At 42.1% G+C, this 12,274-nt stretch overlaps 1 protein-coding gene across 1 annotated transcript in view; it reads right to left on the bottom strand.

The window, feature by feature from the left end:
• CNTNAP2 (contactin associated protein-like 2) overlaps positions 1 to 12,274 on the bottom strand; it is a 1,278,915-nt gene that overhangs the window by 378,357 nt on the left and 888,284 nt on the right. The window contains exon 14 of the mRNA XM_005862840.2: positions 7,067 to 7,223. Coding sequence (XP_005862902.1) covers positions 7,067 to 7,223 — 157 coding nt within the window. The remainder of the gene's footprint in view (positions 1 to 7,066; positions 7,224 to 12,274) is intronic.

Here is a 12,274-nt window from a genome sequence, read left to right as displayed (position 1 = left end):
TGATTCCATTTTATAAGGTACTAAGCAGTCAAATTCAGAGAAGAAAGAAGAATGGTGGGTGTCAGGGGCTGGAGGAGGGAGCAGTGGGAAGTTATTGATTAATGGGGACAAAATTTAAGTTTTCAAGATGAAAAGAGTGCTGGAGATGGAGGGTAGTGATGGTTGCACAATAAAATCAATGTACTTAATAACATTGAACTATACACTTAAAAATGTTGATAGTAAATTTTTTGTTATAAAAATTAGAAAAATTGTACTGTATGTAGTGCATATGTTAAAAATTTTGCAGAGTTTATGTTTTCTATGTAATATCCAAACATGAGTATGGAGTCTGCCTGCCCCAGGTTTGAATCTTGGCTCTACCACATGTTAGCTCTGTGATCTGAGGGAACTACCAGTAACATAATCTCTCTGGGGCTTAATGTTCTCATGTGTAAAATGAGGACAAAACAATATCTTCATTGAAAGTCAATGTGTTTAAAATGACACAATACATTTAAGCACTTAGATTAGTGTCTGGCATGTAATTAACATGCAGTAAGTGTTCACTATTATTATTTGAACAACATGATAAATGAGAATACACATATAAATATTTCACTTTGAGTAAGTCAACATGTTTCATGGAAAAATGTTATTAAGAAGGTTAGATGAAATTGTTTAAAAACAATGAAAATGATTATTTTTCAAAATATTGAAAATATTTAGGAGCTAGTTGTTAGAGAGTAGGCTGGCCCAATCAAATGAAAGTTTCTGGTTGGATATACTGCAGAGGTTCGACTGCCTGCAAACCTTGGTCATGCATGGTCTTTGGCCCTGGAAAAAAAGCCCTATAGACAAGCCAATCCCATTTGGGGTCAATGAAATAGGGCACACGGGGGAAGCATTTAGCCTTTTTAATATTGGGTTGGGAACTGCTTACTAATGGGGACACTGTGCTAATTGGTTTTCACCTCACTAATTTCCCCCTGTGAATGTGCTCATCTTGGCCAGGACACAACCATCCAGAAATTCTACAAGGAGAGAAGGGCACTCCAGCTATGAGTGGATGCTTTCACTGGTAATTCCACTTTGGTATTGCTAATTTCAGATGCGATGATATAGCTCATTGAGTCAGGCGACAAGAGACCAGGAATAGTGGTGGGCACTTAGCTGAGACTGAGCCTCACTTAATTAGCATTCAGGCACTGTAGGTGGGAATATTTACTATACCTATGAATAGTAAATTATAAATGTTAAATCACATTCAATCTCAGAAGTAACTGTGCAAAACTTCTCACAGCATAGATAATCAGGCAATTCTTGAAATACTTCTCGTTCTAACCAGCCATTACTGCTTTGCTGTGAGACCCAGTCACACTCTGAGCTACAACCTCATTTATCTGAGCCCATTTCTGTGTATTTAACTCCAGAAAAGAATAATAGATGCATAATCTAAGTTTTAGAGTTCTTTAGAAAAGAGCATATAACATGTAATCTATTGATTAAGCTTTATATTTAAAACTTACATTTAGTTAAAGTATTAAATTCATAAGTCATTAAAAAAACAAAACCAACATGAATATTCTTCTATGATCATGATATTATAAAAAGCCACTAGACTGGAAGTTTGGAAACCTGGGTCTTAGTCTTCTCTTTGCTTCTCATTTTTTAGAAAGTAACATAATTTTTGGAAAGTAATTTCAGTTTTCCTGGGGCCCAATTTATGCATCTGTAATTTAAGAAAATTTTGATGATTTTAGCTAGAGTTCCATTCAAAATTAAATAATACAAATAATACTAGAGGCCAAATGCACGAAATTCATGCAAGAGTAGGCCTTCCTTCCCTCTGGCCACCAGCACCTGGGACCCGGGCTTCCCTCTGGCTGCCAGCAGGCACCCAGGACCTGGGCTTCCCTCACAGCCCCGGCTTCATCCAGAAGGTCATCTGAAGGGAGTTCCAGAAGGACATCCAGTCTAATTAGCATATTATGCTTTTATTATTATAGATACCCTACTGTAATTTTAAACATTCATTTATGACAGCATTTTTCCAAATCTTTACATGAATTGGGAAATACTATCTGTCTGTATTTTGTTGATATGAAAACTTACAGAAGTTCAATGACCTTCCTTAGGCCACATACGTGGGAAATGACATGGGAGAAGTTTGTACCCATTTTGGTCTCAGTCCATTTGAATCACATGATTCAGTGTGATTAAGGTAAGATTATTGGAAGAGGTAACTTTCTCAGCTGACGCAGTGTCTAAAAGCATGTGATTCCAGAGAACCATTATTTTTATGTTTACACTAGAGGTCCGGTGCATGAATTTGTGCACGGTGGGGTCCCTTAACCTCACTGGCGATTGATCAGGGCCTTTCAGGGCCGAGGGAGGTTGGCTGGCAGGGGGAGGGGCTGCAGGGGGTTGGCTGTGGTAGTGCACTGACCACCAGGGGGCAGCTCCTTCATTGAGCGTCTGCTCTCTGGTGGTCAGTGCGCGTCATAGACACTAGAGGTCCGGTGCATGAATTTGTGCACGGTGGGGTCCCTTAACCTCACTGGCGATTGATCAGGGCCTTTCAGGGCCGAGGGAGGTTGGCTGGCAGGGGGAGGGGCTGCAGGGGGTTGGCTGTGGTAGTGCACTGACCACCAGGGGGCAGCTCCTTCATTGAGCGTCTGCTCCCTGGTGGTCAGTGCGTGTCATAGAGACCGGTTGTTCAGTCATTCGGTTGTTCAGTCGCTTAGGCTTTTATATATATAGAAAACAACAAATATGGTTTCACATATGTGGATTTCCCCTGGATTTCTGTACTAGATTTTCCTTTCCTTCTCAGTGGTAGGACAAAAAGACTTGAATAGTGGTGATTATGGGGGCATACAAACTGGGTTCCTGGACAATGGACCAACTGGGAAGTGCTCCCCACTTCTAGTCTAGGAGGTTGCACCCAAAGTTGACTTTCTAAAGAGGCCTGGCTCCCTCCCTGTTCCAGGACTCCCAGACAATGCTGGAGACAGCTGACCCCTATGCCAGCTGCCTGGTGCCCTAAGAGAGATTTCCCCCACTGACAAAGTTGCTCTTCTTGAACTATGGGAAGTGGGAGAAGTAAAGGGTTCCTTGGAACATACATCCTTGATGTATTCAGCATAATAGCCTGGCTCTAGCATCTCCCTCTGAGGGTTCATGGCACTGGGGTCCTGTACCTTCTCTTCCCTTGATGATCCCTGATTTGTAAGGTTCTCCAATAAAGCCTATTCTCCAATGCTACCACGGTATAATTTGACCCGAGACCTGCTGCATAGCAGGTGGAGAACAGGAAGAGACCTACTTTTCACAGTCTGTTTTCATTCCTTAAGATTAATTTGGAATCATTAAGAATCACAATGAGAATTACATAATTAAGAATTGCAAACTGCTATGCATCTCATACTGCACAATTTACAGAATGTTTTCATATTCTATATTCTATGTAATTCTCACAAAAATCTGACAAACCAAGATTTATTTTTATTACACAGACAACAAATCTTAGTTTCAAAATGGTTAAAAGCCTCCCCCCCGTAATAAAAAATCTGGCGTGGATATCAAGTCTTTCAGCTCCAAGTCTTGCTCTTTCTCCACTGCTCTTGACAGTGTTGGAACACACCTCTAGAACCAACTATTCATTGCAACATAATGAAAGCATCCACAGAGTGGACCCTTTGCCAGGTGCTGGTGAATTCAAAGACTGATAAGGCATCACTGAAAGCTTTCTTTCTTGTGCCAGACAGGGAAGATCATTTTATTAGCTATTTATTAGAAATATATTCATTACATTTTCAGTTAGCTCACAATAGAATGCCTCTATTATGAAACACTAGAGGCCTGTTGCATGAAGAGATTTGTGCAATAGGCCTTCCCTTCCCTTGGCTGCTGGCACCGGTTTTCCTCCTGCACCGGGGATCCAGGCCTTCACTCTGGCTGGGCTCTGGTCGGAGCCACCCCGGAGCCGTCAGGCTTCGCTGCTCAGCAGGCCCCGGGGCCGTGAGGCCTCACTGCTCCGCTTGGCACCGGGGCCCTGTGGCCTCGCTGCTCCACATGGCGCCGGGGCCGTGATGCCTTTCTGCTCTGCCAACCCTGGGGCCGTGTGGCCTCACTGCTCCGCCTGGCACTGGGGCCATGTGGCCTCACTGCTCCACCGATCCTGGGGCCATTAGGCCTTGCTGCTCCGCGGGCCCTGGGGCCGTGAGTCCTCGCTGCTCCACTGATCCAGGGGCCGTGAAGCCTTGCTGCTCCGCCTGGCCCCCAGGGTGTGAGGCCTTGATGCTCCGGCCCGGGGCCGTCAGACTTCACTCCACCACTTGGAACCTAGTATGCAAATTAACCGCCATCTTTGTTGGTGGTTAATTTGCATATCACGCTGATTAGCCAATGGGAGGAGTAGCGAAGGTATGATCAATTACCATGTTTGTCTATTATTAGGTAAGATTAGACACATTTTATAAAAGCAAAGGGGTGGGGATGTGTTAGCTGTAACTCAGCCAGAAAGAAACAAGACATTGGCAGTGTCCAAGTCCCTGAGGAACTGAAAAGTTATAATCCAATCAGATCCTGCTGGAGGGTTGTGTGTGTGCATGAGGCTGCTTCTCACCTGTGATCTCAATTCAGGTGTGTTCTTGAAAATGTTTTCAGATGCAAATACATTTCTCTAAATCTACACTTCTTATCGGTAATCCCACTAATGGTGTCCCTGTGAGTTTAAACATGACATGATACTGGTGCCTCCAATTTAATATTTTCAAAGCTGCTCTCATCATCTACCTCCTCCAAGCTTTGTTCCTTGGCCTGATATGCGACCTTGCTTCCACTCCATTCCTAGGTGCCTGATGGGGAGCCTATCCAGTCTCCTCTCTCTCTTCTTGAATCATCATAACTATCAAGTCCTGCAGATACTATTTCCAAAATATCTTATATATATTTCTTCTTCCCCATGGTCTTGCCTCTGATGCCTTTCAAGGGCTATCACGACACCCTCCTTCTCCCCTCCTGTCTCTCCCATCAAGCCTCCTCCACAGGACTCAATGAAGATAAATACAAACTCTTATCACCCTAAGAAGAATCAAAGCTCTAATGGTATACCTTCTACATGCTTAGCCCTACTGTGGTTCTCCTTTCTTCTCCACATCACATTCCAGAGCTACTGTACAGACAGTTCCCCAAAGTGATCATGCTTATTCATGCCTCTACTCCAAGACCACCTTTTGAGGAAGAGTGTGGCTGGAAAAAATCTTCACTATCAAGCATCACTCTCTGTAAGGGCTTTCCTACCTCATCCCTCCACTCCCTCCCATTAGGCTTGAAATTTCTTCCACTGGCTTTGTTATTATCCTGCAATGTCTTCATCAGAGCACTGATTGTACTACATTGTCTGTGGGTTTCCCCCCACTAGTTTTTGAGCAAGTTGAGGACAAAGAGCATGCTCTATTTGTCATGGAATCCTTAGCACTTAGCATGATGTCTGGCCAAAATGAACTTCACTTGAATGTATGCACCAGATTTCCCTTTTCATTAATATCTCAACTTTCCTTTGTGGTAGGACAAAGAATTGAACGTGGGGTGCCAGGACTGTGAACCATCTGGGACAGAGCTCACACTTGTAGTCAGGAAGGCTGCACCCAATGTCAGCTTCCCAACAGGGCTGTGAGTCGATGTTGAACAGACAAATAAGGGTCTTGGAACTTGCTTAAGAACACACAACTATAAAAGTGTCAATATACCATAAGCCAGAGCAGTTCTCGTTATTGTCATTCATGATTTTATCTCATCCCTAGATGAATCCCTGGCACAGAAGACATCAATCAATATTTGTTGAGTTAATGATTGACAGAATGAATGATTGACAATATGAATGAAAAAGTTAACTTCACTCAACTGTCCTTTTGATTCCACTTTCCCGACTTCCAGTCTTTGTATAGATGCGTATGTGCACATACATCTTTTAAGCACAATTACAAATTGAATATCAGGATTTTCTCTTTACAATGCACCACAATTAAAGAATAGTGATAGCTATTTAAATACATACACAGAAATTCTAAGCCACTGCAATATAAAGCCTCAGTAATTCATTTACTAAAAAATAAAAAAAAATGTCGCTTTTGAAAGATAGGTTGACATCCTACCAAACAATCTATTAACTTCATAATCAGAATTAGTTTTCAGTTAACTGTTTGAATAAAATTGTAAATTGCCTTCTAAATAGTGTAAAACAGAGGCGAGGGCATTCTGTCACGTGAAAAAAACGCAAGGCTGTGCTCGGTGCTGCCTTCCAGAGGCAGGAAGGGAACAGAGAGGGCCTCTCCCTGTCTCTGAAGCTGTGAGAAGCAGGTGCCTGCTGCCTGTATGCCTCTGGGAGGAACCTTACTTAGGTTTGTGTTCTTCCACCTGAACTTGCGGGGCCTTTTTCACACGGAATGACAGCTTATTTTATCTTTAAAACTGACACAAACCTCGCCATTCACTGTGAAGCAGGACAAAAGCCAACAGAGGGATGAAAGAGACCCAAACTAGATCTTTCTCAAACTGATTTCTATTAGAGTTACACACAGTTCAAGGCATGAAAGAAAAGTAGAGCAGCCAGCACTACTGCTGAAGACAAGAGCAAAGAACAATTTTCCCTTCCCTCCCACACCCCCTCTTTTTTTCTTGTCCAGCTACTGAAAGCAAACATTGCAGGAGGTGGACGCACTCACCGTGGGCGACCGTCTACAGTGGATGCTCTCACCTGCTGCACGTGAGCTTCATTGTTCCAAAGCACCTTGTGTAACGTTCACCGCCCGCTACACAGCTCATTATTTTCCTCTCTGGATAATGTATGGCCACTTCAGTTATGTGAACGTCTATTTCTAAATGCACACCCTTGTAGCACTGACATCTCTCTGCTTTTATGTTTTTCAAAACGCTCTTGACATTTGTCAACTGGGTGAGTTCCAAACTTTCTTAACCTATTATCTTATTATTCCAGAACCTTTCAAACTTTCTTTCTCTCTAATTAGTGTGACTGAGAAGCACAGGGCAGGGTGAGCTCGCGTGCCGCGCCCACACTCACCACTGCTTGTAGTCCGCGTCGCAGTTACAGTAGTATTTGGGGTCTGTGCAGTTGCGCTCGATGCCGCAGGCGCATTTCTGAATCCCAGGCCCAGAGCCTCCCCAGTAGTAGTGCTTCTCATTGGCTTTGCCAACCCACCAGGTGTAAGGACTTCCATCTGCAAGAAAGTGGAGAGGCACATTGAGATAGGAATAGGAATGGGTCATGATCTGATCTCACTTCCCCCTCCTTCCCCAGGAGCAGCGTTGCTCTCTGATAGATTGAACATCACTTACCCCTCTTAAAAGTAAATGCATTCCCATAATAGAAATATTTAATTAAAAACAGCAGAGGGAATTGCAAGCTCAAGTTTTCCCAACAAGATATGGTTACTGTCCTTCGTTTTGGAAACTAGGGGACACTGACATGCCTGGTGGGGAGAGGAAACAAACCAGACACCTGGAGAAGTGGAGTTAACGGCTGGTCTGGTAAGAAGCTCCCTTGCTCTGTCTGCACCTCAAATAATCAGAGAGAGAACACATCTCAGAACATCAGCTCCATCTCAGATTATTTCTCCCAGTGACTAAAACAACCCAATAGTGTTAGTGTTTCATTACAGAGAGTGATGGCAAATTGTACAAACCAAAGGAGCTGGCTCAGTATTCTTCATAAAAATCAGTAAAGGAAGCAAGATAATTAGCAGCTTCTCCTTCAGCATGAGGCTGAGAAACGTGCCACAGGGGAAATGGAGAGGGGAGCCAGCTGATTCCCACCAGCACCTTCTGGGAATAGAAGCCCAGGAGAGGAAGTCTCCTTATCAAGTTGCTTGGACCAGGGGTGTTCCAGCAGGAGCCCTAAGCTCTGCATGGGATCCAGGCTCTGAGCTTATCTCACATGGAAGACCCTCAGTTCCCTATAGGGAGGGGGTCTTACTAGACACCAGGGCAGGATCCAAAGGGATGATATGCAATGACATTTTCTTTATTAACTTTAAGGAGGTGACGTACTATAGTGACCAGGTAAGAGTAGCCCCATTTCCCATTTCTTCCCCCACCTCCCCACCTCTTTATTAAATCAAAATACTTTTAGTCTTATATACCTAATGGTCCCAGTTAGGACGAGGCAAAAATCAATGCTATTTTGTTTTCCTTCCTGGGAAAAGAAGTTAAGCGCAAAAGCTATTCCCGAGCTGTTTGCACATCTGCTGTGAGCAGAAGAATGCCAATCAGACAAATGTAATCCAGGGAAAGAGCAAATGTATGCTTTGATATTAGCACTGGCTAATATGGTTAAATTAAGTCACTATCATCAAAATAAATTATTAATTTGGTGTATATTTTGTGTTCAGCAAGAAGAGAAGGATTCAATTTGCTGTGACCAGAGAATTGCCTTATTCCAGCGCTATGCTAATGAAGTTGTACTTTTTGCTTTACTAATCATTATTTACCTGTTAATTGGCTTTGGGGGAAAGCAGTTCAAGGCTATAAAAATGAAAAGATTTTTTTAAAGACAAGAATAGGAAGTAGATATAAAAGAAATAATTTACCTAGTGCAAAGAGCTCAAGAACTTCTCTACCTTCAGAATATGACGATGTCTGTTAACTATATTAAGTAGGATAAATACTGGGACAAGATTAGATAATGATGAACCATATTCTAAGTTAACTAGAGGCTGAATTATCAAAGGCATATTGTATTAAAAGAGCCAAGCATAGATTGAATTAAATATAACCACTATACTGCTTGTACTCAAGATTAAGCTTTATGGTGGTGAAGGGTTTATTATGGTTTGGATGATTAAATTGAGAAAGGGAAAAAGAAAAGAGGCTACTTGTTTCCCAAGACCGAAGAAACCAATAGATCTCTGTTATTTTTTCCGATAACAAGTTGTTCCAGAAACACAAGGGCAAATGTGAGGGACCTCTTGTTGGAAATGTGGTACATACCTGTGATTTGCAAAATGTGTTCTTTGGACCTTCTGGGCTACACAAAGTAACTTAATAGTTTTCTTAAATAAATATTATCTTGATACACTCTTCGATGAGACCCAGTATGGTCACTTAGACATTTAATTAGTTCTATTCAATCCACTTCTAGAGGATATTAAAAATAATACTATGAGGGTTTATAGTTTCCAAAATGAAAAATTAAAAGCATAATTTTAACTTAATAAAATCTAGTTTTATTATACCTATTACTACCTAGTTACTACAAATTCCATTAACTATGTGCAGGGGGCTTTTTAACAGAGGAATTAGAACAAGTACAAAAGCAGCAGAAACCTGCCTTTCAATGTTCTGCTTACTGCCCCCTGCTGGCAGCTTCCTTACAGCCTTCCAGAGCTCCTGTGTCCTGGCAGCTTCTGGTTGTTTGGAGCCCCTTACAAGGCAAGATTCTCTTTCTAAAGAAATGACTGCATTCTGAAAAGTCTCCCATTTCCACCTCCCTTCCATTTTTACCATGGCACCACCAATTTTTCTCTCCTCTTTATCAGTCAGTTTCAGCTAACCACTTGGATCTGATTATAATACTCCAAGGTATGAATGGTAATAATATGCTTACTAAGTAAAGACACCTTTAATTGGTGTAAAAACCAGTAGGGATTGTAGCTGATTGACAAGGAGGTAGCCAGAGACCCAGGCAGTTTCTCTTAAAGGGGCCATGCATGGACTTATTTGGACTCACTCCCTCTGAGTTCCAGCATTGGGGCAGCAACTGGAAAGGATCCAGGGACATCTAGAGAGTAACTAAATTGTCTGGCATCAGGGCAAAAATGGGGGAGGGTATCGTTCTCCCACATAAAAATGGTGGCAGAGGTCATTGTTCCTCTGCTGAGACCTCCCCTCCCCTCCCATCCCCACAGAGCTGACTGGCAGGTGCCATATCTGAGTCTTCATCAACCTGACCCACACTGTTTGCCCTGCCCTGGTGATTCTCTGAGATCCCACACCACCCAATTTGTAGCAGACACAAGCTCTTTGCAGTGGCTTTTCCATATGAATGGCCTGTCCTGCCTCAGGCTTCAGACTTTCCTAAAATCTTTCAAACAACTAGCAGCTGGACTCAGCATGCTCCATACCTCTCAATAAGTGGCCCCAGGTCTGGCACTAGTAGCAGTTTACTAAGATTTACAGCTTGGCCTCACCCGGGCACCTCCAAGCCCAACACAAATAGCATCCATCTGCAGATTTCTCTGTAGCTTGTGCCAGGTGGCCCCAGGCAGAGCATAGGACCTATGCTCTGGGGTCCTTAAACTTTTTAAACAGGGGGCCAGTTCACTGTCCCTCAGACCATTGGAGGGCCGGACTATAGTTTTAAAAAAAAAACTATGAACAAATTCCTATGCACACTGCACATATCTTATTTTGAAGTAAAAAAAACAAAATGGAAACAAATACAATATTTGTATTTGCATGTGGCCCGCGGGCCGTAGTTTGAGGACCCCTGGCATAGGTAGTGGCTGACTTTGCACCTCCCAGGAGACCCCAGAGCCAGTGCACCCAGTGGACATCTTCAGACTATGACAGATTACAACTCTACACATCCATGAGTGACACATTCAAGGGTGAACTCGGAAAGCACCAAAGTCCCACTGAAGCAAATCCTGCCCCATAGGGGTATCTTCTGCACAATAGCTCTTCCACTGTAGTCACAGGTGATCCTCACAACCAATTGGCCTGGGGTCAATTTCTCCCAGTTATGCCAACAGCAATCAAGGCTCAACTACAACAGAATAGTGCACACAGCCCACACAGAGGCACACCTAGAGTACCCAGCTATGGTGACTGGGGAGGCTGAGCCATTGGGCCCTATAGGACACCTACTACACAATGCCACTCTACCAAGTCCAGGGGACATATCAGCTATACCTAATACATAGAAACAAACACAGGTAAGTAGCCAAAATGTGGAGACAAAGAAACATGTCACAAATGAAAGTTCAGAAGAAATATCCAGGAAAAGAACTAAATGAAATGGAAGCAAGCAAACTACTAGATACAGAGTTCAAAACAATGGTTATAAGGATGCTCAAGGAACTTAGTGAGAATGTCAAGGAACTTAGTGAGAATTTCAAAGAACTTAGTGAGAGCATCAAAGACATGAAAAAGGACCAGTCAGAAATGAAGGATACACTAACTGAAATGAAGAATAATTTACAGGGAATCAACAGGGGAGTAGAGGATCAAATCAGTACTTTGGAGTATGAGGAAGCAAAAAACACCCAATCAGAAGAGCAAAAAGAAAAAAGAATCCAAAAATATAAAAATAGTGTAAGGAGCCTCTGAGACAATTTCAAGTGTACCAACATTTGCATCATGGGATTGCCAGAAAAAGAAGAGAGGGAGCAAGAAATTGAAAACCTATTTGAAAAAAATAATGTCAGAAAACTTCTCCTACCTGGTGAAAGAAAGAGACTTACAAGTCCAGGAAACACAGAGTCTCAAACAAGATAAACCCAAAGAGGCCCACACTAAGACACATCACAATTAAAATGCCAAAGGTTAAAGACAAAGAGAAGTGTTGAAGGTTCTTCTTTAAGAAGAATAAAAATAAAAAAATATGAACAAAAAAGTCAATAAATACATATCTATCAACAATTAATCTAAAAATAAACAAACAAGGAATAGAATGAACAAAATAAACTGATGAACAAAATCGAACCAGAAGCATGGAAAGAAACATGGAACAGACTGACAGAGAGAAGGAAGGAGCGGGGGGCAGGAAGAAATGAACCAAAGAACTCCTATGCATATATGCATTACGCATGGACCCAGGCAATAGGGTAGTGAAGACCTGGGGTGGGGAGGGATCCAGGTGGAGGAAGGCACTGGGGAGAAAAAGAAGAGGACATCTGTAATACTCTCAACAAATAAAGATAAAAATTTTTAATTTTTTTTCAGAATAATTGTCATTCTAACACTTTTTTGTAAATTCATTTTACTATTTACATAAAGAACTTTAAAAATAAAATTAAAAATCATATATGTAGACTTTCTCACAGATACCAAAGACTATATCTCAAGCATCCTATAAATTTTGTGAAATCATCTTTTTCAACTGGGTAACAATAGTCTCTCTTGTTTCCCAACCATCTAATTCTATGTTGTTCTATGTTAATGCAAAGACCAAACAGAATGAAATCCAAGAAGCTTTGTGGAGTTCATATTACAGACAGTGATGTAAAGTTGGGAAATCATCATTTGAAGTTATAATGTAAACATTCAATGT

The sequence above is a fragment of the Myotis brandtii genome, unplaced genomic scaffold (genome assembly GCF_000412655.1).
Source record: "Myotis brandtii unplaced genomic scaffold, ASM41265v1 scaffold168, whole genome shotgun sequence".
Classification (NCBI taxonomy): domain Eukaryota; kingdom Metazoa; phylum Chordata; class Mammalia; order Chiroptera; family Vespertilionidae; genus Myotis; species Myotis brandtii.
Note: the sequence above shows the minus strand (reverse complement) of the source record. Positions and strands in the feature narration are given on the sequence as shown.